General features: G+C 40.7%; 1 protein-coding gene across 7 annotated transcripts in view; it reads right to left on the minus strand.

Annotated features, from left to right (window-relative positions):
• Positions 1–27,683, minus strand: part of LRP1B (LDL receptor related protein 1B) — a 1,569,499-nt gene that overhangs the window by 155,948 nt on the left and 1,385,868 nt on the right. For all 7 annotated transcript variants that reach the window (XM_056534716.1, XM_056534714.1, XM_056534720.1 and 4 more), the window contains 3 exons: positions 26,165–26,353; positions 22,726–22,874; positions 14,737–14,830 (listed from right to left, as the gene is read on the minus strand). In XM_056534716.1, the coding sequence (XP_056390691.1) occupies positions 14,737–14,830; positions 22,726–22,874; positions 26,165–26,353 (432 nt within the window). The remainder of the gene's footprint in view (positions 1–14,736; positions 14,831–22,725; positions 22,875–26,164; positions 26,354–27,683) is intronic.

Genomic DNA, 27,683 nt, shown 5'->3' on the forward strand with positions numbered 1-27,683 from the left:
TCCCACTGGTGAACGGTTGGTCTGGCCGCTCTTTTGAGGTGGGGTCCGGAGTCCGTCAGGGTTGTCCTTTGAGCCCGCTTTTATACGTGTTCGCAATCGATCCCTTCGTCCGGAGGGTAGATTGTGGGCCGTTAGCGGGAGTCGGGATGACTCTGGCGGAGCTGGATGTCGCCCAGAGAGTGGTGGCGTACGCTGATGATGTCACCATTTTCGTCTCCTCGAGGGTGGAGGTCGAGGTGGTGATGTCGGAGGTGGATCGTTACTCGGAGGCATCCGGGTCCAAGATCAATCGGGATAAGTGTGAAAGTCTCTGGCTGGGAGGGGGGGATCCCATGTTTGATCTACCGGACACCCTTCCAGGGCTCCAAGAGTCAGCAAAAGTTTTGGGCATCACATTCGGCCAGGATGATTATCCCACCAAAAACTGGGATGGTAAGCTCCAGGATGCCGCTCAGAAGGTGGACCAGTGGAAGGGTTGGTCTATGACCCTCAGGGAAAGGGTACACCTTATCAAATCGTACCTGCTCCCCTTGTTTATCTATCTGGGCAGTGTATGTATCTTGCCAGATGCTTACTACACTAGGATCTACAGCCTGTTTTTCCAACTGTTATGGGGGAACAGGATGAACCTAGTCAAGAGGGAGGTTACGTACTGCACGAGGAGACTAGGGGGTTTATCTATGGTAAACCCTGTGGTGTTCTTAACGAACACCTTCTTGAAAGCCAACATCGCAAACCTCTGGAAAGAGAGGGCTCCTCCGTGGGTACTCTCCTGCAGGGAGTGGTTTCGGCCTTTCTTCCAGGAATGGGAGACAGGAGGGCAAGTGAAGGACCTCCGTACACCACATGGATATCTTCCGGCTTACGCTACCCCGACTCTGAAGGCGATACGTCGGTGGGGTCTGGGAGTGTGGGAGATCAGGACCCAGTCAAGGCGTTCCCTTGACAAACGGGTTCTGTTGACCCACTTCCAGAAGCCTCTGGCACTCAGGGACTGCCCAGGTCGGGATCTGAGGGTTGGTTTAAGTCTTTTGAACTCAAAACGGATCCCCCAGAAGTTTTGGGACTTGACCTGGCGCTGCTTTCAGGGGAAGCTATGTGTAAGGGACAACCTGAAGTGTAGGAGATCTGATGACCGGGGATGTCCCCGAGAAGAGTGCGGGAACACGCTGGAAAGCATGGACCACTTCCTGCTTCATTGTCCCTTTAATATAGGGGTCTACAACCGGGTGGGCGCTTCCATCGGCTGGAGTCAACTTGCCGGCCTTGCCTATCCGGAGTGGGCTTATGGAGCATTCAAGATCCTGGGTGGCCGAGATCGGTGCACATTATTTTTAGTTAGCTTAGTGGTTAGGTATCACACGTGGAATGCACAGTGTTTAGTATCTACACAGCGAAAAGTCCTCTCTGAGGTGGAGGTCTGTAGGAATATCACTGGTGACCTCGGGAAGATCAGGTCTTTAGAGTATGGCAGATTGGGTACAAGTAGGGCTTCTCTCCTATGGAGAGGGTTTTCATTTGATGTGCCCTAGATGCTGAACCCTTTGGGGGAGGCACCTTAATTCTGTTTAGGGATAGAGTGGTAGGGTCAGTGTAGGGTCAGTGTGTAGGGACAGCTTAAACTTTAGGGGCAGCGATAGTGTGAGTCTAGGGAAAGTAGGTGAGGGATAGGTTTAAAAATTATTTGGTATCTGGTCTGCCATACTCTGATCCCGGTGGAGGGCTGGCGCATGTCACCTTTAGCTTTTTGTTTTGTTTTAGAGAAATGAGTGTATGAAGGGCTTGCAGGTAACTGAACTTGGGCCTTACAATTGTTATGTTATGTATATAGTAATGTAGTTATATGTATAGTTATGTTATGTATATAGTTATGTTTATGTTAATAAGTGTATAGTATGTCTTTAAGTAATTATGTTGTGTGGCAAACCTTTTGGTGGCATGGCTGAATAGGCCTTGCTTTTACTTTCTTGTATATAGGTATATAGGGGGCTATAGAATAGTTGGGTGGGGGAATGGGGGGTAAGAGGTGAGCTGGGTGGAGCCATTGATGAACAATATTGGACTCCATGATGCCTGGCTCCTGGTGTGGATTATGGACTGGACTGGACATTTATACCATCTCATGGCCAGAGGGGCTGGAGGGGCTTTGGGATTAGATAGTGAAAGAGTTGTTATTGTTATTCATTTACCTGTATTTCTGTATTACTGTATATTTATGCTTACTAATGTTCAGTTACCTTTCGTTTTAGTTAAGGCAGCCGGATCTATTTGTTTTGAAATTTGTTTTAAATTTTTTTTTTTTTTTTTTTATATTAGGAGAGGATGGGTATGAGTGTCATATCCGCTAATGATGGTGGTGAAGATGGGTGTGAATGAGTGTGGAATCGGCTGGTGAGAGAGAGAGAGAGAGAGAGAGAGAGAGAAAGGAAAAAAAAAAAAAAGTGTATGTATGTTTATATGTATGTTTATATGTATGTTTATATGTAAGTGTTGTCTGTAATGTATCTGCTGTCTGTTAGTCAATATTTTCATTATGTCCAGGTTTGGACGGCTTTTATTTCCTATTGCCGGGCATGGCAGAGTTTTTGTTTGTGTAATTGGTGTGAGTTTGGTGTGATGTATGGTGTTGGGGTACACATATTATTTCATTAGTTTATATATACGTGTACGTAATTAGTTTAAGTTGAAACTGGACTGGCTGGTAAAAGTTTAGTTTTTGTTATGACAATTTGTCTTATTTTGTTTCATATTTATGGCGCATGTAAGCTGAGTTTATGTTATGTATTATTGATTATGTCTGTTATGTTTTAGATTTTTATAATAAAAAGATTTACAGGATATAACTCAGGATCAGTACAGGATAAGTAATGTAATGTATGTACACAGTGACCTTATCAGCAGAATAGTGAGTATAGCTCTGGAGTATAATACAGGATGCAACTCAGGATCAGTACAGGATAAGTAATGTAATATATGTACACAGTGACCTCACCAGCAGAATAGTGAGTACAGCTCTGGGGTGCAATACATGATATAACTCAGGATCAGTACAGGATAAGTGAAGTAATGAATTTATGAAGTCATTCAACTATTTGTAAAAAGTCCATTAATTCTGCCTGTGATTTGTAAAATGCTGTGAGATGAACATTCCCTTTAAGAATCTTCACAAAGCTGCAAGACAAAGCAAAGCAGGGCTTTGTGAATGAAACAATGCATTTGTTTTACAATAAGAAAAAGAACATCCCGTAGATGCGTCAACACGCACGTCTTCCATTCATTATGTCAATCCTGGCTATTGATGTCTGCCAACAGCAAAGCTGAGTTGCTTAATATGCCGGGTAATTAGCCAAAAGCGTCCTATGTTTTATGTGAAAATCCTGTTCCTGTTTAATTTCGATGCCGGTTCTCTAGCAGGTAGTGAGGTGTGAAGCAGTTTTTGCATTCGGAAGAACCTGGCACTGCAGCAAGAGGTGCTAATGAGTTTGAGGGTGCACGCTCCATACATTTGCCGAATTATATAACAGGACACGCCGTAATTATTCACAGCCTACAAATTATAGATAGAATTAGATATTCTTACCGTTAAAAAAAAATTGAAGTAACAAGTATAGTACACCGTGCTCTCATCTTATTATACACTCGCATAAAGGGAAACTTTTGGCCAATCAACAGAGGCTGAGCATTAGGCTATGTTCGCACGGCGCAATTTCTGAGCGGAATTCCACAGAAATATTCTGCTCAGAAATTCTGCTGCAGCTGTTAGAAATGTCAAATCAAGAAAACACTCCTTATCACCGGTGGATAATTATCATCCAGGCTTTTTATATTAAAAATTTGACTAGTTATTGACTATTGAATAAAGAGTCCCTTTGATTTCAATGTGATTCTGCTGCACTGTGCACACGGCAGAATTTCTGCAGCAGATGTTTCTGCTGCAGAAATCCCCATTCCGGCATCTGCAGAAACATTAAAGGGGTATTCCTCCCCTTGACATGTTGTCCCCTATCCAATGGATGCAGTGACCAATGGTTGAACAAATTTTCTGATAAAACTGCAGTATTACCGGAAATATCATCCACTGGCCACTAGCTGTATGTGGATGTGGTGTCGTCCTCAGGGTTAGAACGTGGCCTAAAGATCTGTGTAAAGCTGAGTGACCCCATTAATTCTGGTGTCAACTGTTCTCGGACCCATTCTGGGTCACTGTGGCTCTTTTTTGGGGGGCCAAATGGACCCAGAACAGGTCAGAGCACAATTGACAGTTCCTTTGAACTTAGCCTAAAATGTTTTACAAAGCAATTCATAGTAGATAGCAATTATTTGAATCACTAACTAGACTTAAAGTTAAGGTACAAAAGAGATGAGGGAAAAAGAACCTTCTGTTTTGGTGGTTCGGTTCAAAAATGATATCTGAAGAAGACTCTGTAGACCACTCAATAACATATTTTTTGGATTATAGTAAATCATGATCGAAAAGCTAAATTTAGATTATATACCAGACTTTTGTGTGGCTAAAATAAGATGCTGCCCATTTTATAGTCTTTTGGATTAGTTGGGATAGATAGGTATGAGTGGTGGTAAACTTGTGGTTGGTGTTTGTGGTGGTGATTTGGTGAGAAAAAATGCAACATATTAGGTCTGGTGTGTAGATAAGTATGGGTGATGGTGGACTTGTGTTTGATGAGGGTGGTTTGGTGGGGAACAGGGGCACATATTGGGTCTGGGATATAGATAGCAATGGGTGATGGTGGACATGTGACTGATGGTGATATTTTGGCTAGAAAGCAGACACATAATAAATTTGATCTGTAACATAGAACAAGGTAATATGGTCAAGGTATCCTTATAATGAATGAGTAGAAATGTAAGGTGAACTTCAGAAAAGATGGGAATATCGGCGCTGACCAAGGAGAGGACAATAGAGCCAGGTGTGTAGCGAACAGATTTAATCCAATGCGACGCGTTTCACCGCGCTTGCGCGGTTTCATCAGGCATGGTGAAACCGCGCAAGCGCGGTGAAACGCGTCGCATTGGATTAAATCTGTTCGCTACACACCTGGCTCTATTGTCCTCTCCTTGGTCAGCGCTGATATTCCCATCTTTTCTGAAGTTCACCTTACATCTCTACGCCATCTCTGGGAAGGCTGCAGACCGAGATCATCATATCAAACGCACATCTTGGTTGTGTGGGAGTACGCACAACCTGGCAGGGTGAGCCTTTACTTTTCCCTCCCCCTCCCACACACCTGTGATCCCGTTGGTTCTTCACAAGGGAGCGCCTGTTTTTCTCTTTGCTTTACTTATAATGAATGAGGGATAGGTAAATCAGGGAGGTATTGGAATTGTGGTGGGGAGAGAAGCATGGTTGGAAGGAACCCAATAATATAACTTCTTTGTAAGGTAGAACACCATCCAATGTTTTCATCAATGATAAGGAGCCAAGAATAACCAAGAAGGTTAGGAAAATAATTAGGTAGGCAAGGGTGGCAGTGATATGGTGTAAAAGTGACCCCATAATAGGGCCAATCTAACAAACTGCAACCCTTAATACTGAAGTGCCAAGAAGAAAACCAAGAGGAACTTAAGGGTTTTTGACAAATGGCAGTGTTTTGGTGGGAAAATGACTAGTGTTGCTCGCGAATATTCGCAATGCAAATTTTATTCGCGAATATCGCATATTCGCGAATTCGCGAATATTCGCGAATATAGCACTATATATTCGTAATTACGAATATTCTTTTATTTTATTTTTTTTATTTTTTATTTTTTATCGCTTGCTCTTTCTGAGTGTGAGCTTGCTCTTTCTGAGTGTTGCTGTGTAAGAGGGGGCGTGAAAGAGGAGTTTCAAAAACTGGAGTTTGAAAGCAGGAGGTTGAGATCGCTGTGAGTGTTAATTTCTGAACGCACAAGGTCTACAAAAAATTTTTAAGTGTAATTTTGACTGTCTGTTTTTTCCTATACATTTGTGAAATCCCCATTACTAGATGGCCTCCATGTTGGAAAATGCAGTCCAATGTACATCCTGTTCAATGTATGCAATCCTTGAACAACAGTTTGAGGGTGCATATTGTTGTGCGAGATGTGTGCTAGTTGTCCGTTTGGAAGCCCAGATCCTGCATCTAGAGGGGCGACTGGCAACAATGAGAAGCATTAACAACATGGAGAGGAGTCTCCTGCTCACTGAGCAGGCACTCTCGGGAGTAGAGGTGGGGGAGGACAGTGGGACGGAGTTGCAGGACAGTCAGGCAGTTAGCTGGGTTACAGTTAGAAAGAGGGGTAGGGGAAAAAGTGTCAGGGAGGCTAGTCCTGAACTGGCACACCCCAACAAGTTTGCCCGCTTGGCAGATGAGGGGGATGCCATTACAGAGCTAGGAGAACTGCAGCAGGATACCACCTCTGACCGCCAGGGGGGTGTCTGCTCCAGTAAGGAGGGAGGGAGGAGTACAGGGCAGGCCAGACAGGTACTAGTGGTGGGGGACTCAATTATTAGGGGGACAGACAGGGCAATCTGTCACAAAGACCGGGATCGCCGAACAGTGTGTTGTCTGCCTGGCGCACGAGTTCGGCACATCGCGGATCGGGTTGACAGGTTGTTGGGCGGGGCTGGAGAGGACCCAGCAGTCATGGTACATATTGGCACCAATGACAAAGTAAGAGGTAGGTGGAGTGTCCTTAAAAATGATTTCAGGGACTTAGGCCGCAAGCTTAAGGCAAGGACCTCCAAGGTAGTCTTTTCTGAAATACTACCAGTACCACGAGCCGCACCAGAGAGGCAGCGGGAGATCAGGGAGGTAAACAAGTGGCTCAGAAGCTGGTGTAGGAAGGAAGGGTTTGGGTTCATGGAGAACTGGGCCGACTTCGCTGTCGGTTACCGGCTCTACCGTAGGGACGGGCTGCACCTCAATGGGGAGGGTGCAGCTTTGCTTGGGGAGAAGATGGCTAGAAGGGTGGAGGAGTGTTTAAACTAGGGACTTGGGGGGAGGGAACCTACAGCAAAGAGGGGGAAGATAGTGTAGATAGAGAGGTGGGAATTATAAATGTACCTGGGGGTGGAGCGGAGGGAGGGGTTAGAATAGTTAATAGGAATAAGCTTCATAGGAAAATAAAACTTACACCCTTGAATCCCATTAACCCCAATAACATAAAGGATGGAAATGTACAGTGTATGTTCACAAATGCCAGAAGCCTAGCAAATAAAATGGGGGAGCTTGAGGCCTTGATACTGGAGGAACATATTGATATAGTTGGGATCACTGAGACATGGCTGGACTCCTCGCATGACTGGGCTGTCAATCTGCAGGGGTTTACATTGTTTCGCAAGGATAGAATGAACAGAAAAGGTGGTGGAGTCTGTCTGTATGTAAGAAGTGGTATGAAAGTCAGTGTGAACGATGCCATAGTGTGTGATGATTCTGAGGATGTGGAATCACTGTGGGTAGAATTACAAAAGGAGGGAAATACTGAAAAAATAATATTTGGGGTAATCTACAGACCCCCTAATATCACTGAAGAGATAGAAGTTCAGCTTCATAAACAAATAGAGAGGGCCGCCCGGGCAGGTACAGTGGTAATAATGGGAGATTTTAACTATCCAGATATAGATTGGGGTCCGGGGTTGGCTAAAACTACAAAGGGGCGACAATTCCTAAATTTATTGCAGGATAATTTTATGGGCCAGTTTGTGGAGGACCCAACAAGAAGTGATGCCTTGTTGGATCTGATCATTTCCAACAACGCAGAGCTGGTTGGTAATGTAACTGTGCGGGAAAACCTTGGGAATAGCGACCACAATATAGTTACTTTTGACTTAAAATGTAGAAAACAAAGACAGGCGGGGAAGGCAAAAACATATAACTTTAAAAAGGCAAATTTCCCTGGGCTGAGGGCTGCACTACAGGATATAGACTGGGGGGAGGTGTTCTCAAATACTGATACAGAAGGTAAATGGGACATCTTTAAATCAACTCTAAATAACTATACAGCTAAATATATACCAAAGGGGAACAAATATAAACGATTAAAACTAAATCCTACATGGCTGACACATGATGTTAAAAGAGCAATAAACAACAAAAAAATAGCCTTCAAAAAATACAAATCTGATGGGTCAGCGATAACATTTAAACAGTACAAGGAGCTTAATAGAATCTGTAAAAATGTAATAAAAACAGCAAAAATTCAAAATGAGAGACAGGTGGCCAAAGAAAGCAAAACTAATCCTAAATATTTTTTTAGACATATAAATGCAAAAAAACCAAGGACAGAGCATGTAGGACCCCTTAATAATGATAATGGGGAGGTTGTCACAGGCGATCAAGAGAAGGCGGAGCTACTGAATGGGTTCTTTAGTTCTGTATACACTATGGAAGAAGGAGCTGACATTGGCCAGGTCAGTGCTGGTAACACATCATGTAATGTACTGAACTGGCTTAATGTAGAGATGGTACAAGGTAAGTTAAGTGATATAAATGTAAGCAAATCCCCAGGACCGGATGGACTACACCCAAGAGTTCTTAGAGAGATAAGTTCAGTAATATCTGTACCCCTGTTCATGATATTTAGAGATTCTCTGGTGTCTGGTATTGTGCCAAAGGACTGGCGCAAGGCGAATGTGGTGCCAATCTTCAAAAAGGGCTCTAGGTCTTCCCCAGGAAACTATAGACCGGTAAGTTTAACGTGCATTGTGGGTAAATTGTTTGAAGGACTTATAAGGGATTACATACAGGAATACATAGGGGATAATTGTATTATAAGTGATAGCCAGCATGGGTTTACTAAGGATAGAAGTTGTCAAACCAATCTAATTTGCTTTTATGAAGAGGTGAGTAGAAGCCTTGACAGAGGAATGGCTGTGGATATAGTGTTTCTGGATTTTGCTAAAGCATTTGATACTGTCCCTCATAGACGTCTGACAGGTAAGTTAAGGTCTTTGGGTTTGGAAATTTTAGTTTGTAACTGGATTGAACACTGGCTCATGGATCGTACCCAGAGAGTGGTGGTCAATGATTCGTACTCTGATTGGTCCCCGGTTATTAGTGGTGTACCACAAGGTTCTGTACTGGACCCGCTGTTGTTTAATTTATTTATTAAAGATATAGAGGATGGTATTAACAGCTCTGTTTCTATCTTTGCAGATGACACCAAGCTTTGTAGCACGGTACAGTCTATAGAGGATGTGCATAAGTTACAAGATGACTTGGATAGACTAAGTGTCTGGGCATCCACTTGGCAAATGAGGTTCAATGTGGATAAATGTAAAGTTATGCATCTGGGTACTAATAACCTGCATGCGTCGTATGTCTTAGGGGGGATTAAACTGGCAAATTCACTGGTAGAGAAGGATCTGGATGTACTTGTAGATCACAGACTACAGAATAGCATGCAATGTCAGGCTGCTGCTTCCAAAGCCGGCAGGATATTGTCATGTATCAAAAGAGGCATGGACTCAAGGGACAGGGACATAATACTCCCCCTTTATAAATCATTGGTACGGCCTCACCTGGAATATGCTGTTCAGTTTTGGGCACCTGTCCATAAAAGGGACACTGCGGAGTTGGAAAGGGTGCAGAGACGCGCGACTAAACTAATATGGGGCATGGAACATCTTAGCTATGAGGAGCGATTAAAGGAGTTACAATTGTTTAGTCTTGAGAAGAGACGTTTAAGGGGGGATATGATAAACGTATATAAGTATATTAATGGCCCATGCAAAAAATATGGAGAAAAACTGTTCCAGGTTAAACCCCCCCAAAGGACGAGGGGGCACTCCCTCCGTCTGGAGAAGAAAAAGTTTAGTCTCAAGGGGCGACACGCCTTCTTTACCATGAGAACTGTGAACTTATGGAACAGTCTACCTCAGAAACTGGTCACAGCAGGAACAATTAACAGCTTTAAAACAGGATTAGATACATTCCTGGAACAAAATAAGATTAATGCTTATGAAGAAATATAAAATCTCATCCCTTCCCCAATATCGCGCCACACCCCTACCCCTTAATTCCCTGGTTGAACTTGATGGACATATGTCTTTTTTCGACCGTACTAACTATGTAACTATGTAACAGTACACATCACAGTGATTATCCCTCTCTGCTTCCAGCTTGTGTGGTGTAATGAAGGCTCTAATACTACTGTGTGAGACTGGCGGGCAAATTTTCCCATATGCGAAAATTAGCATATGCAAATTTTTGCATATGCAAATTTCCGCTTATGTTAATTTTAGTATATGCTGATTTTCGCATATGCTAATTTTCGTATCCGCGAATTCTTGCATATGCGAAAATAAAATGCGAATATTACGAATATGCGCATTTAGCGAATATATGACGAATATTCGTCCATATATTCGCGAATATTCGCGAATTCGAATATGGCCTATGCCGCTCAACACTAAAAATTACTAAACAATGGAACTCTTTGCGATAGAAACTAGAGATGAGCGAATCGAATCTGACAGTCAAATTAATTCCGAATTTCATGAAAAATTTGATTTGGACAGAATCCGAACTTCGCCTTAATTCTAAAGAACAAATTTCTTCATTAGCGACACCCCTGCGATTGTCCTGTAGAATGTATAGATGCGAGTGGCTTTCTCTTGCGCTGGCATCTCTTCAATAGATAATACGATTGCAGCAGGTGTCAGGAGTGATACTTGCTGTGATCTGTCCTCAACTGCAGGTACTACTGCTCCCAACATGGAGCACACTCTGCTCTATGCTGGGAGCTGTAGTACCTGCAGTAATAGACAGATCGCAGCGAGCGTCACTTCTGACACCCGATGCGATCGTCCTGTATAATGTATAGATGCGGGCTGCCACTCTTCTCTGGTGATATATATATATATATATATATATATATATACACCTATTATTCATATTTCCAGCAGAGAGCTGTGAGTGGCTGGAACCATCTGGCCAATCACAGCTCTCTGCGGGAAATATGAATATATATATATATATATATATATATATATATATATATATATAGATATAGATATATCTATATATATATATATATATATATATATATATATATATATATATATATAGATATATATATATGTATCTATATATACGGCAGTGCAGGGGACCATAGAAAAGCGGCCGGCCACATCTATACATTATACAGGAAGATGTCAGAATTGACATGGGCGATCTGTCAATTAGTACAGATACTGCTACTCCCATCATGAAACAGTGTGTTCCGTGCTGGGAGTAGTAGTACTATTTAAAAAATGTAAAAAAAAAGTGAAAAACACACACTACATTTTTATTATTGTCAGCTACATTTTTAGTGCCCTGCCTGCCCATATAAATTGATCCCTGTTTAAAAATGAATTACAATTTTGTTATAATAAAGTAAAATTTCATCAAATACAATTTTTTACATCACTACTGTATCTTTAAAAAAATAAATGTAACGGTATCCTATGAAATTTTATTAAAAAAGGTATTTCCATCACTTTTTTGGATCGCTAAAGTTCATATTTTCTCCATTATTGCCTCCTAAGCGGACCATTCTAATAACGGATGTAAATTGATGCAAAGGGATGCCATTTAGTGGCATCCATTTGCATGAGTTTTTCATCCACTGGCATCAGCCGTCGGCAGACTCCCGCAGCTGGGACTAATACTGCTCCCTTCATGGAACAGACATCTTTCCATGATGGGATTAGTAGTTCCCCGGCTGAAGGAGTCTGCAGGCGGCTGGGGAGGCTACATTAGTGTTTGTACAACTACTACCCCCATCATGGAACAGACTCTGTTCCATGATTGGGGTTATAGTACAGGGGCTGAGGGATTGATCGCACGGGGTCTCACTTCTGAGACCCGATGAGATCAGAAGTTATTAAACAGGCTAGCGGGTGGCATGGTCTACTCCCCTGCGATTTTTTAAGGGGTATTCCAGGCAAAACCTTTTTTTATATATATCAACTGGCTCCGGAAAGTTAAACAGATTTGTAAATTACTTCTATTAAAAAATCTTAATCCTTCCAATAGTTATTAGCTTCTGAAGTTTTCTAACTGCTCAATGATGATGTCACGTCCCGGAAGCTGTGCATGATGGGAGAATATCCCCATAGGAACTGCACAGCTCCCGGGACGTGAGTCATCAGAGAGCAGTTGGACAGAAAACAACAACTCAACTTCAGAAGCTACTAACTATTGGAAGGATTAAGATTTTTTTGGCCTGGAATACCCCTTTAAATTCCCCGCCGGGAGCCCTGAATGGCAGGTATGGAGGACCCATTCAGGGCTCCTGGCAGAGTTTTTAAACTTACATAACTGTATAATCACATTCCCCCTGACTTAAGCATATTCATTGTATTCCCCCCATGTGTATATGTATGATCCTCCCCCCCCCCCCCCCACCTGCTTCCCGGTCATCTTCTAGCACTGTCACAGCGCACAGCAGGGACATGCCATTCCATTCCCTGTTGCTCATCTCCGTATCTGACAGAGAGGAGCAGCGGAGAATGGAGGGACCTGTCTCCCCTGTGCACTGTTATAGCGCTCCATTCCCTGCCACCACTGGTACCTGACTTGTTCCCCCTGTGCGCTGCTTCATTCATTCATTCCCCACCTCTGCCCGACATCTTCCCGCTACTGCAATAAGAGGGCACAGCAGGGACATGTCAGTCTATTCCCCACTGCTCCTCTTTGTCAGTCTGTTCCATGATGGGGGTAGTAGTACAAACACTGTAGCCTCCCCAGCCAAGGCAGACTCCCGCAGCCAGGGAACTACTACTCCCATCATGGAAACAAGTCTGTTCCATGATGGGAGTAGTAGTAGTCCCGGCTGCAGGAGTCTGTAAGCAGAGGTGTTAAAACGGCCATAAAATAACGGTACGTGATGGATGTTATAACGGGTCTTCTACGGATGAATATGCCTGTTATTTTGACAGACTTTATTCAGCCGTTAGCACTCGTTATTTCATCCGTTATTATACATCCATTTTTTAATTATACAATACAGAAAACTTATGTTTAATAACGGATGAATAATCTATAGTGTGAAAGAAGCCTCATAAAAATGTAGTGTGCGTGTGTTTTTTTTACTTCTTTTAAAAATTTTTAGGTAGTACTACTCCCAGCATGGAACACACTGTTCTATGATGGGAGGAGTAGAACCTGTACTAATTGACAGTGTTCACTTTTGTCGGCCGCTCTTCTATGGTCCCCTGCACTGCCGTATATATACACCTATTCATATTTGCGGCAGAGAGCTGTGATTGGCCAGATGGTTTCAACCAATCACAGCTCTCTGTGGGAAATATGAATAGGTGTATATATACGCCAATGCAGGGGACCATAGAAGAGCGGAAGCCCGCATCTATACTTTATACAGGAGGATCACAGCAGGCGTCAGGAGTGACACTCGGTGCGATCTGTCTATTAATGCAGAGTGTGCTCCATGTTGGGAGCAGTAGTACCTGTAGTTAAGGACAGATCACAGCGCGTACCACTCCTGACACCCGCTGCAATCATCCTTCATCCCTGAGATGTGCAGCAGTTTTCTCCTGCGCTCGCATCTCTGCTCTGTACTCCGACCGGCCAGGAGTATACTGCAGAGATGCGAGCGCTGTATAGAGCAGCTCCGCATCTCAGCTATTTTATGGACGATCACATCGGGTAATATTGAGCACTGAATTTTCTGGTCCCTGCCCGCTCCCTAAAATTGAAAGACAAAAAAAAATTTTCATGTTAATTTTTAAACAGGGATCAATTTATGTGGGTGGGCAGGGAACTAAAAATGTAGCCGACAATAATAAAAATGTAGAAAGGGGCCTTTTAAATGTAAAAATAATATAGTTTTTATATGATTTTTTTTATTAGTAATGTATTTTAATATTGTGTTTGATAAAGTATGTGTGTATGTGTGTTTCACTTTTTTTTCTAAATTTTTAATTTTTTTTAGGTAGTACTACTACTCCCAGCATGGAACAGACTGTTCCATGATGGGAGCTGTAGTACCTGTACTAATAATCAGATCACAGCAGGTATCACTCCTGACACCTGATGCTATCGTCCTATCTATTCCAGAGATGGAGCGGCTTTCTCCTGCGCTCGCATCTCTGCACTATACTCTGGCGGGCCAGTGATGTGAATAGAATTCACATCACTTATTCACATTTCCCGCAGAGAGCTGTGATTGGCCAGATGGTTCCAGCCACTCACAGCTCTCTGTAGGAAATATGAATATTATATATATATATATATATATATATATATATATATATATATATATATGGCATGTACTTATACTACAGTGGGACCAGAGAAGAGCAGCCGGCTGCCTGCATCGCAGCGGATGTCACGAGTAACACTCAGGGCAATCTGTCTATAAGCACAGGTACTACTCCCATCATGGAACAGTTTGTTCCATGCTGGAAGTAGTAGTACTACCTAAAAAAAAATTGAAAAAAATTTGAGAAAAAAAAGTGAAACACACACACTTTATTAAACACATTATGAAAATGCATTACTAAAAAAAAATTGCCTAGAATTTATTGGGATCACATTTTTTTTTTTTATTCGGCGAATCGTCCGAATTGAATTTTTCAAAAACTCGCTCATCTCTACTAGAAACCCTTAATATGATTACAAAGAACAACATCCTCTTGCTACTAGGGATGAGGAGCCAAGAAAAATAGGCCCAGGAACCCCCAAGTCGTCATACACCCTGTTAAGCTTTTTTTTTTTTTTTTTTTAAAGAAAATCTAAAAAGTATACTTACGGCATTCAGGAGGCTCATCGGATCCATCACCACAGTCATCTACTGTGTCACATTTCCACCAAAATGGAATACATTTGTCTGTGTTGCAGCGGAACTGAAAGAAAATAACCATCCATTAATGATTTAATAATAGCTTTGCTGTGATGAATGATTATTGTTGGAGATTTATAATTCTGTTTTCAGTGAAGTTATGGCCTATTTAATATGATAGATGTTTTTGCAAGCATGGAACGGTGGAATTACTTGAGTGTTTCAAAGCCTTGGTTTCTTTGAAGTTCCTTACAGAGAGCTTCTCAGTGAATCTAAATGTGACAGACGTTCCATAGTTAGCTAAACCTGTTATGAGCTTTGGAAGGAAAATCTGTGACTTCTCTACGCGAGCTGGAATGAATGTGTCAAGAAAACAAAAACAATCTGCCGTGTGTCCAAAATCAAACGAGCAACATCTATCGCCCGATGCTCAATCAGCTCTCATACTTATGTAAATCCATGCATGACAGGTAGGAATTGCTGTAAATTGCAGGAAGTAGTCAGTCATACGTTTCTAATTTGAAGCCTTAATCCAGATGCCCCACATTTCACATGCCGAAGGAAAATAAGTATGAGTTCTTTTTTATGAAGATCCAATACTCCTTGAAGTTTCATCTTTATTGTACCTTGCTGTCAGGGGACGTCTTGACAGTGTACTCTCTCCTCCCCAATGAAGACAAATGAAATAATCAACAACAAGGTCTTAAACACTTCAGACACTGTCTGGTCGAGACTTTTTTTTAGAGATTCGAATGTTTAACCTTGGTGCACAAATTTCTGAAATGAAACTTCTGAAATGTTAGAAGATGGTATCTTTGGGGTTTCTGTGCACTGGGGCTTCCACCTTTGGTTCTCATTGGCTTTGACCTTAGAAGCCACAATATAATTACTAGAGTTGAGCGAGCATAGCCCCCCGCGCTCGATCTGAACTTTAGTGGGCTCGCTAAACTTTCGAACATTGCCAAGTTCCATTCATGCAAACTTGGTAATGTTGGGGTTGAGCAGTGCTTTTAGCTTACAGCCACAAGTACAGCTCTGCCCAACAAGGAAGGAAATAAGAAGTGCTGCTGATCAGTGCTAGTTAATTTCTTGGAGGGAGGGGGGTGTATACATTATACAGCCATCTATATGGCTGTATAATATATACAGTGAAGAGAGTCTCATCTCATTGCTGGTCTGGGCCTCTTCTTGTGCAGTTCCTCCTCCTCATGACCTCATTGCTATAGGCAGGGCTATACAAGAAGAGGTCCGTACCAGCGACAAGATGGTGTGTATCACTTTCTTCACTGTATACATTATACAGCCATATAGATAAATCCCAAGGAGTTAACTAGCACTGTACAGCAGTGCTAATTAACTCCTTTCTTGCTGAACTCGCTCATAGTGCTAAGCCTAGCAAGCTATCACAATAAACCAGAAGATTCAATGATTTACTGTGACAAAAGAGTTAAGTTGCGCTTGCTCAACTCTAGTTATTACAGTCATTTATTCAGTAACGCCTCATCACGTGAGGCTGGTAAGAAATCACAACTCCTCGGATAAATGCCAAGTGAATTAAATACAAGAAGACAAGATTATCTGACCAAAAAATATGACTCAAATTGTTTTTTGAGATATTTTAGTTGACATCATAAACTGAGGCAGAGAAAGACCATTGATTTCTCCTCCCATGCTGCTTTACTCCTTCTATCAGGGGCATAACTATAGAGCATACAAAGGTAGCAGTCATGCCGGGCTCTGGTGCCTTTGGGGGCCCAAAGGTATCTCTTCCCCATTAGAAAATACTAGTATTGTAAATGAGGCACAATATACATGGGGCCATTTTACAGATTTTTGTCACATTGTGGCCCTGAAGCTCTAAGTTACGCCTGTGCCTTCTATGGTGGACATTCTCCTATTAACTGAGATATACAGTATGTGAGAATCTGGTTAGTTTGGATACATTGCCTGACCACTACACACATATTAATGGGGGTTGTCAGGAGTCCCTAGAAGATGATCTGTATCAGAACCAGGGGGTGCAGGAATTTTTTGACATTTTTTGTGCCTCTTTTGACTTGGTGATGTCACCTACAAGCAAAGGAAGCATGGCTTGAAATGTGGCGGTGTGCTTGAAAATTGCAAACATTTTGCACAAAAACTAAAATGTGGCCAATCAATAGGTGGCATAAGGTTAGACTAGTGTTGCCCAACCAGGGTGCCTCCAGCTATTGTAGAACAACACCTTCCAGCATGCCCCCACAGCCAAAGGCATGCAGAGAGTTGTCGTTTTGCAACAGCTAGAGGCAGCCTGGTTTGGAAACATTGAGTTAGACAATAGGGTCTACAGATGTGTCACCTTTATCATACAGCATGAGACACTGTCATAAAGTTGCTGCATCTTTAGACCACTTGGTCTAAGTTTATTTAGTTTTTTTATTTTATAAATATTATAGGGGTTGTTAGTTTTTATTTCTTGTGGATGGCCGCCTTCTCTGATAATGACTTCATGGCTTATTCTAAGACTGGCTCTCCACCATGGATTGTAGATGGAGTCCTAACTGTTGAACCACTCAATTATGTCCATATGGACCTAATTTTTTTTAAGAAGTAGAAATCCTCTTTAACCCCTTTAACTTCTAAATAGAAAAACTTAACCCCTATCCAAAGGATAGGGGTTAAGTGTCAGATCGGGGGAGTCTGACGGCTAGGACCCTCAGAGATCTCCCGCAAGGAACCCTGGTCTCCTTCTAATTGGAGCATGTCAACCAATGCACGAATTGGCAGCAGACATGTCCCCTTCATGAAGCTCTATGGGAGAGCCGGAGATTGCAGAGTGCAGGAGTTTAAAGGAGATCTCTGGTATAGAAAAACTTATCCCCTATGCTAAGGATAGAGGATGGGCCAGATGTCGCGGGGTCAGACTGCTGGAACCCCCTGGGATCTGACACTCATCCCTTTCCTTAGTATTGGGGATAAGTATTTCTATCCCGGAGATCTTCTTTAAATTCCTGACTCCCAATCTCTATGCCAAGTAAGTGCTTCAATCACAGTAGCGCAATACTGTACATTGCGCTTAGCACGCAGCTGTCCTTAAGACTGTTTACTGACTGAAGAACCATTGAATCATCTGCTAGCATAATCTTGTTTCCATTGTTGACAGATGAATTAGATAAATTATTCCTGTCGACAACATCTGGTCAACAAAGAAGCAGCGCTGGTTGTTTCAATTACCTATTGAGAGTCAATAGCAGAAGAACATTACAAGTACAGGTGAATGATTAGTCTGCCGTCTCTTATCAGACTTCCTAATGTATTTGTTAAGTATTTGGTAGACACGATGGGAATTATACATGCCGGTAGACCATGCTTTATGAAGGCAGGATGCCAGTTCAATGTAGACTAGACAATAGACCAGTAACGCATTTTCATCAATTAAGCAGTCCAGATGAGAGCGCGGATGTTTTCATTAGGAGGCGGTGTGTAGTGCCATCGGCTTTACATGTAATTAAGTTTAACAACTTGATATTTATTATGGACACACCAAAGCTTATAAAGTTTATGGGGGAATGGCCATTTTGTGAAACGATACAGGTCGGTAGATCAAATAGGAAATAAAAACTTTACTGTGAAGTATGTTGTGGCCGTATTATGTAGTATTTTATAGCTGTATTATGTAGTAGTGTGTAGCTGGATTATCTAGTGAGTTGTAGTTATCATATCTGGCCCTGGCTCAGCTCTCATGCAGGACTGATGTCTGATAGGAAGCTGGATAATTTAATTTTTTTCCCTTTCCCTTCATTTTTTTTTATACCACCGAACTGTATTTGTTGAGAGGTTGAAAGACCAAAAAAGTCCATATGAAATGGTATCTTATCTAAATTTGAATTCCTTCTCTGTTTCTAGATGAAATTAATTCTCATGCTACTTGCTTGATGGAAGAAATTACTGAACTACTGAGATACATGAATTGCATTTTTCAAATTTTTTTTGTAAATGTATGAATTGATACAGAAAAAATGCAGTTTTGGTTTCACCAACCTACAACAGTGCCTGATAAAGTGGTGGGAATGCACAATTTTTTCCTAGGACTTTGTAAGTTATATTTTAGGGACAAAAAAAAACTGAAGAGGACTCCTGAAGAGGACAGTTGTGTCCCTTGGGACCAGGTCCTGGGTTCAACTTCTACCACTGCACCCCCTATACTAATTCCTCTGCTCCAAGTGGTACATGGCTGTATTGAAGCTTTCATACACTTCTATAGGGTCTTACTGTAGAATAGAGACTTCTAAGGGGCTTTACCGCAGACCAGAGACTTTATAGAGCTACATTGTAGACCATAGTCTACTATGGGGCCTTTCTGAAGATCACTGACAAAAATTAGACTTTACTGTAGGCCAGAGACTTCTATATAACTATATATGTAAACCATATGTTTCTAGGTAGGCTTTATTGAAGACCACAAAGAGAATGGGACTGTACTGTAGACCATAGATTTCTATGGTCCATTACTGAAGACCACATACAGAAAATGGATTTTACTGTAGACCATATCCTCCTGTTGGGCCAGCGTGTAAACTGCAGATACTAATGGGATTTTACAGTAGATTATATAATTCTCTGGGGCTTTAATATTGATCATAGATTTCTATGGGCCCTTACTTTTGACCACTGTAGGCTGACCAGAATCCCAATGTCATACAGAAGGATTATGCTTGGAAAATGTCACCTGCACCATCTTTGATATTCCTTTAGTGGAGACTTATCTTTTACCTGAATACCCCCTTGATCTGCTCTTTCTATAAAACCCAGTTTTCCAAGTTCATAAGGGCAAAACCAGTTGAATGTTTTCTTGGTCAATGTTCATAGAAGCCTTGTTATTGATATTGCTGTAGAAGCTAATGGGGAAGTCACGGCACAGTTCAGGGTGTCAAGCTGTGGCATCAAAGATTCAAATCATAAGATAGTTCTCAGCTGCTAAGATAGTGACAGTATCACTGCATTGCAAAACAGCATGTAAAATGTAAAAATCCATACGATAAAGAGTCACAGCAATGTACAGTATGTGTTCATAGCAATTTGTGGATGCCACATAAAGGACCTCTACATCCGGGCCCTTAGGATAGAGCCTGAAGATAGACTAAAATAGTACAGAGAGTTCTTCTTGTCCATTTAACTTTCAGACAAGATGACAGAGCCTGGAAGTTTAAGACAAATAGCAGCAATTGTCAAAAATTGTATAAAACCTTTTCATCTCCGGTTTTATTATTCCTATTTTAGTTTATTTCTGCTGAATTCACATTTTGGATGTGATTATCCTTTAAGGGAATTAGTAATGAAAAAGAGAAGAGACACCTGCTTGAAGGATTCTGCCGCTGAGTGAAAATTATTCTGGAACTGCAAAAATTGATTCCAACCAGCGGTATAGTATATTATGGTAACGGAGAATTAGAACCAGGACTGAATACATAAAATATTTATCCAATTTTAATGAACTTTTACGAATTTGCACATTAAAATGTAATAATTTATCTTAATTCTTTTTTTTTTTTTCAGTGTAGAGGAAAAAATAAGTCTCTTCCAGCTAATAAAAATGTGCAAGTTGTTTTATTTCCCTGTAAATGTTTATATGGAGGAGACTAGCGGAGATACAACCGTCAGTCCATGAATATATTTTCTTCCCTTGGGAACTCAGTTTATTGACTTGAAAACTCAAACCAAACAGAATTGTACATTGTTTCTTAACCCCTTCCCATCTCCAATCTGTTGGTGTACCTCACAGAAAACACTAAGCGCTTCCCTTAAAGTGTACCTGTAATTTCAGGTGACGTTTCAGTATAAACTGTTCTTTGTGTGTACATGAGGAGCAGCACTATTTCTGCCTATTATATAACTTGCATATGGTATTTTTAAGCAGGTTTCTGCTCTGCAGGCTTCATCTATAATCTGCAGTTTTCCCAGAGCTGGTGGATGGAGAGCCCTCCCCTTTGTACACTGGTATTGCATGTCTTGCAGACACAGGGCAAAGCTTAGCTGAATATAACTACTAAAATGCTGCTCCTATATACAAGAATGTAACTACTATAATACTGCCTCCTATGTACAAGAATATAACTACTATAAGTGAGGGAAGAAGAAATGAAGATACCGCACTCACCCACTGTATGTATTTGAAGATGTAGGTTTATTCAGGTCCTTGGGGAAGGATCCGTCAGGTGGACTGACGGATCCTTCCCCAAGGACCTGAATAAACCTACATCTTCAAATACATACAGTGGGTGAGTGCGGTATCTTCATTTCTTCTTCCCTCACATATTTTTATGGACTACCGAATTTATACCTGCACCCCCAGAGATTTTGCATACCTGAAGCTCCAAGATTACACCTCCACGAACGGGTCGCTACTTAGGGAGTTTAGTCACTGGTGCCACTCACCTCCCTCGACTTAGATATAACTACTATAATACTGCCTCCTATATACAAGAATGTAACTACTATAATAATGCCTCCTATGTACAAGAATTTAACTACTATAATACTGATCCTATATACAAGAATATAACTACTATAATACTGCCCCTATATACAAGAATATAACTACTATAATACTGTTCCCTATATACAAGAATATAACTACTATAATACTGCTCCTATATACAAGAATATAACTACTATAATACTGCTCCTATATACAAGAATATAACTACTATAATACTGTTCCTATGTATAAGAATATAACTACTATAATACTGCCTCCTATATACAAGAATATAACTACTATAATACTGCCCCTATATACAAGAATATAACTACTATAATACTGTTCCCTATATACAAGAATATAACTACTATAATACTGCTCCTATATACAAGAATATAACTACTACAATACTGCTCCTATATACAAGAATATAACTACTATAATACTGCTCCTATATACAAGAATATAACTACTATAACACTGCCTCCTATAAACAAGAATAGAACTACTACAATACCGATCCTATATACAAGAATATAACTACTATAATACTGCTTCTATATACAAGAATATAACTACTATAATACTGCTCCCTATATACAAGAATATAACTACTATAATACTGCTCCTATATACAAGAATATAACTATTATAATACTCTCCTATATGCAAGAATATAACTACTATAATACTGCCTCATATGTATAAGAATATAACTACTATAATACTGCTCCTATATACAAAAATATAACTACTATAATACTGCATCCTATATACAAGAATATAACGACTATAATACTGCTCCTATATACAAGAATATAATGACTATAATACTGCTCCTATATACAAGAACATTACTATAATACTGCTCCTATGTACAAGAATACAACTAATATAATACTGCTCCTATGTACAAGAATATAACTACTATAATACTGCTCCCTATGTACAAGAATATAACTAATATAATACTGCTCCTATATACAAGAATATAACTACTATAATACTGCATCCTATATACAAGAATATAACAACTATAATACTGCCTCCTATATACAAGAATATAACTACTATAATACTGCCTCCTATATACAAGAATATAACTACTATAATACTGCCTCCTATATACAAGAATATAACTACTATAATACTGCTCCTATATACAAGAATATAACTACTATAATACTGCTCCTATGTACAAGAATACAACTAATATAATACTGCCCCCTATGTACAAGAATAGAACTACTATAATACTGCTCCCTATGTACAAGAATATAACTAATATAATATTGCCATCTATGTACAAGAACATAACTAATATAATACTCTCCTAATCTTTCCTAATGTATAAGAACATGGAATCTAATAAAAAAAAGTAATTGAGAAATACAAAATGCTTCCTTTTAATGGAGAAAAGTAGATGGATTAAAAGTAGGTAGTAAGTAGAAGACATGAGTACATCGTATGCCATCTCATTTATTCGGAGAAGAACTCACCTGACTGGCGGTACAGTTAGACAGGCATGTCTTATTATCTTCTGCGAGGTAAAAATTTGTGGGGCAGGCACAGGTGTGTGACCGGTGGGGCGATAATAGACATAAGTGACTGCAGTCTCCGTTATTAATTTTACAAGGGTGGTCAGGCACTGCAAAGACAATGGGATAATTCATCATATTTCCACACATATAAAGTTAATTGAATTCTTTAATAAGACGCTTTAAAACAGAAGAAGGGACCTAATAAAGAATTACACCAAACGCATTATGACAAGGACATGTATCTAGCCGTTAATACAATGGTTACTATGATACTGTAATAACAGAGCGCTACTCGCACACTACATAAAAAGCCATTTAGGAAACCATCGAGTGAGTTAGGATGCATACAGATGAGGGTACACCTGCATGCTGCCTACATCAGGAAATGAACGATTAGAGTCGGGTTACACGTATCATCACGCTGAGATTTATTCACATTTAAACTGTTCATTAAAATGTCGAACTTCTGCGAGAATGTTACTGTTTATTTTATTTCTTCTCAAGAGAACTTCAAAGTGACAATTTAGCTGCGCTTGCCTGATAATTTAGCGGCGGCTTTGCCAGATAGTACATTCAAATTAAAGTCGACCTGTCACCTGCGCAGGCAGCGGAAACAGCTATTTCATGGGCTGGCCCACATTGCCGTAAGGATGCAGCCTATTAATTTACAAATGACTGCTTCCTACCCGGCACAGATGATAAGTGAAGTAGATAACTAGATACAATCGGAGAAAACCTTCTTTATGTTCTGTGCTGATTCATTATGGTTGGAGCTCTGTTTTTTCTGTTACAAAGCTCCAAATACCCAGCAAAGACACAGGGTGGATTTGCCGCTCCTGGTCCTACTCTCCTGTGGCCGCCAACACCATGCTGTTGTGTGGTGCGGACACCTCACCAAATTTACTGAGGCCTGTGTCTCTCCACATTAGAAATGAAGTTTGCGCAGGCTTAGACCTTTGGAAAAAAGCGCATCTCAGCTCACCAGACCAATGTGAACAGGTTCCAGCAGACAAATTGTACTTCCGAGTAGAGGGGGCTCGGACTGAGCGGGCCGTCTCCCATAATGCATCCTGTTAAAAAAAGGAAGGTGGTGTCCAGCTCTCCACAAAAAATAGTTAAAACTTCACACACATTTAATATAGATCGATTAAAACATGAACCAAAATAGAAAAATATAAGAAAATATAAGGCGAAACGCCAGGCGTTTCATCTTATATTTTACTATAATATTCAACAGAAGAATGAATGAAAGCCGGCCACTCTCCAGTAAGTCCTTTCTTTAGGTTTTTATTGTAGCATCATAATACTCACATTGACATACGGGGGGAAAATTCATAAAGGAAGAGCAGGGGGGTACAGAGGCGACAAGCTCCGTTTTGCACACTCAAGTGCTTCGTCCGGCATGGCCGGACGAAGCACTTGAGTGTGCGAAACGGAGCTTGTCGCCTCTGTACCCCCCTGCTCTTCCTTTATGAATTTTCCCCCCGTATGTCAATGTGAGTATTATGTTGCTACAATAAACACCTTAAGAAAGAACCTACTGGTGAGTGGCCGGCTTTCTTTCATTCTTCTGTTGAATATTGTGAACTTGCTGAACTTCGTCTTTAGCCAGAGCACCACCTGTATTCTTAAAGCAAGAACCAATCTAAAACCCTAGTCCAGGTACCTACAGCAGTTGAGAAGTTGCAGTACCGAACGGTCAGTTCTTTGTGTTTACGATTATATTTTATTATCTTTTTCTTTTTTGGTTCATGTTTTAATCGATCTTTATTAAATGTGAAGTTTTAACAATTTTTTTTGTGTGGAGAGCTGGACAATACCTTTATTTGTCTACTTAGAACTTTGGACTTGTGCTTCCTTCACTTTGACCCCTCTCCTTTCTCCCTACCTGAGTTTAGTTCAAGGAAATGGTAGGATGGGAAAAAAGGAAGAACATTAATTATTTTGTGTCTTGTTGGAAAAGATAAAAATTCCACGACTGCTCTGACTGCAATTGACAGCTTTTGTAAATTAAGCCACATTCCTTTATTGAAAGGGGTATTCAATTATTATATAATAAAATATTATTTTGCTGAGACAGGAGGAAAAATGGAGAAAACAGACATACTTACCTAGCCCCAGTCCCTCAATAGTCTCCTGCAGCAGAAACCCGTTGAATCCCGTGAGTCGTCAGGTCCTGCACCAAGTGCATATCTGAGCAGGGAACCAAACCGAGCTGAATGGGAGCTGCGGGGGCCACCAGCAACTTGGCGCTAGGTAAATACGTTTTTTTTTTCTACTATCCACTGCTCAAGCAGTATTTTCTATTTATAAACAACCATATGCACTGAAAACCTGCATATCACGGTTTTCAGTCCAGCCAGAAAACCGGATACAGGTAAAAATGAGCCGACCAATCCACTAACTGACTCCGGTCGACTTAGTCAAATGAATGAGATGGGGGCCGGTTTTTCCATCCCCCAGCCGGATCCGGATGGACAAAACGTAGTGTGAATGCAGCCTAAGAGTTCCTCAGTCAAGGAGTTTTTTGGATGCTACCTGAAGTTTACAATGATGGCGGTTTTATCTTATGGCCAAATACATACCAACTACAGCTTGTTCATAGAAGTCATTGATACCACTTATTCTGGTATAACATTTCTCGGTTTCATGCAATTGCTGAAGATCTGACTAAGCAAGTGCAGGATCTCATAGCACGTAGAACGTACATGCTACAAAGGAATGTTATGACTGTTCAATAGAGATGTTCATCTTGCACCAGCAGGGTGGGAACGCCCCCAGTGCACCGAATTGACAAATTTACATATTAGATTTATTGCAGATCTCTTGACAATGACACAACATAGGAAAAAAAGAAAAATTATCCTTGTTATCTGCATCATCCACACTATTAGCTAGCACCAGATTAGAGTGAGTAACCCTGCTGTCAGGTTTTTTTAAAGTGTACCTGTCATCAACAAAAACTTTTTATATAGCGTAGATAATACCATTATATGTATATTTGTAATATACATTGGTTAAAAAATATGCATATTTTTGTCCCTACAGCTATTGTCTGTGTGTCTCTATGAGGAGTCCAAATACAGGAAGTGAGGATGGACAAGCAGGGCTCTGTACACTGAGGCTCTGTGACATGCTACGGGCACACACATGAGGATGATTGACAAGCCAGGAGCCTGAACAGAGCCCTGCTTCTCCTATCCTCATTTCCTGTATTTGGACTCTTCACAGGCAATAGCTGCAGGGACAGCATTTTTTCACCCATAAATATACACATTTTGTAACCAATGTATGTTACAAATATGCATATAATTGTATTATCTACATTATCTAAAAAGTTTTTGTTGATGACAGGTACACTTTAAGATAAATACAAAAAAAAAAAAATTACAATCACCATCAGGCTGCCGGTAAGCATGGTAGACTTCAATATCCAATATGGTGTGCCAAGAGTTCAGTAGTAACGTCTTGTCTGCTCCTGAGGTTTTGTAGGCTCGACTCAAAGACTTGCTTTTTCCATCTGTCCAGTAGATGTAGTCTTCAAATAACGTTAAGGCCATCACGCCCTGAATCTCTTGGTTGTGGACTGTAAAAAGAAAGGATTAGATTAGTGATCATCACTGCGAGACACCATCTAAAATATTTAATAGTGAAGAGTCAGACAGATGAAACTGCTACATAACGTCTTGTGAATAATTTCACTGACAAGCTTTCTGGCTTCTTTATATTGCCAGGGAACAATTTCCAAGATTGGATGCTAAACTTCACCCGCTAAGGCTGTGCACGGCCAACCACTGGGAGGAAAATGACCGGCTTTAACTAACAAGCACATTACCTGAATTACAACCTGCAAAACAAATGGCATGTTAAATATTTAAGAGATGTTTAGGATTTACATGCAGAAATAATTACAGGTCTTGGAAGTTCTTTCTTCTTATGGGTTTAACTATTTTGTCCCTGTATAAAAATGTAATTGTAACTATGTGGATTATACCATGTCCACACTTCTTTTGTGAACTGTGTCCACATTCATCTGACAGATTATAAAAGTAAGTTTCAAATGGGCACTGTCTCTTCTAAAAACATTAAACATGTCGTAACATGTATCTAACGTTTTGATTGTTTGAGGTCAGAATGCGGAGACTAATCACTGGATATAGCCATAGGGAGTGCACACTAAGCACGTTCTCTCCCAGCCGTGTCCATAAGACCAAGACCGACTTCTAAAGAAAGTCTATGGTCTCCGGTCCTGCAGAGTGGGGAGAAGCAGACCTTGCCCACATGTTTCTCCTCCATCCTGTTGAATTCTCTTGGACAAAAATAGGATTAATCTGAATACTGTTCTTAACAGGACAGAAAAAAAAGAAACCTGCATTAATTGTGTCCTGTTGCCACCTGTATTTATGGTAAATTTGCCCGCCGAAAAACTACAAAATGTTTCAACAGCATGCAAAAACCTGATAGGAAACCAGCCTAAGGTGGTCGCACATACTTAGTTGAACTGTTTCACTCTTCTGGTCTGTACTGGAAGTATTGACAGTGTATGCAAGCACAGAGGATTGTGGGAAAGTGTGTGCAATGTCACAGGGTGCCTTACACAGCGACAATAAGAGGAAACCAGAACTTGGTCAAATCGATGGGAGGGAAAACCAGTGCAGCGGTGTTTATTACTTTACCAAAAAACAAGACATATGTACTTTTTAGCGTTTTTATTTAAGATGCATCTGGTCTGATTGCATACTTTTTTTTAAATATGTTTGTTCGTAATAATTTTTATGTAATTTTCTAAAATAATTAAACCAACATTGGTGGCGACGGCTCAGTGGTTAGCATGGCCCCCATGAAACACTCAGGTCCCGAGTGTGAATTTAACTGAAGGCAACATCTTCATGGATTTTTCATGGTCTCCCTGTGTC

Source organism: Hyla sarda, chromosome 8, assembly GCF_029499605.1.
Source record: "Hyla sarda isolate aHylSar1 chromosome 8, aHylSar1.hap1, whole genome shotgun sequence".
NCBI lineage: Eukaryota > Metazoa > Chordata > Amphibia > Anura > Hylidae > Hyla > Hyla sarda.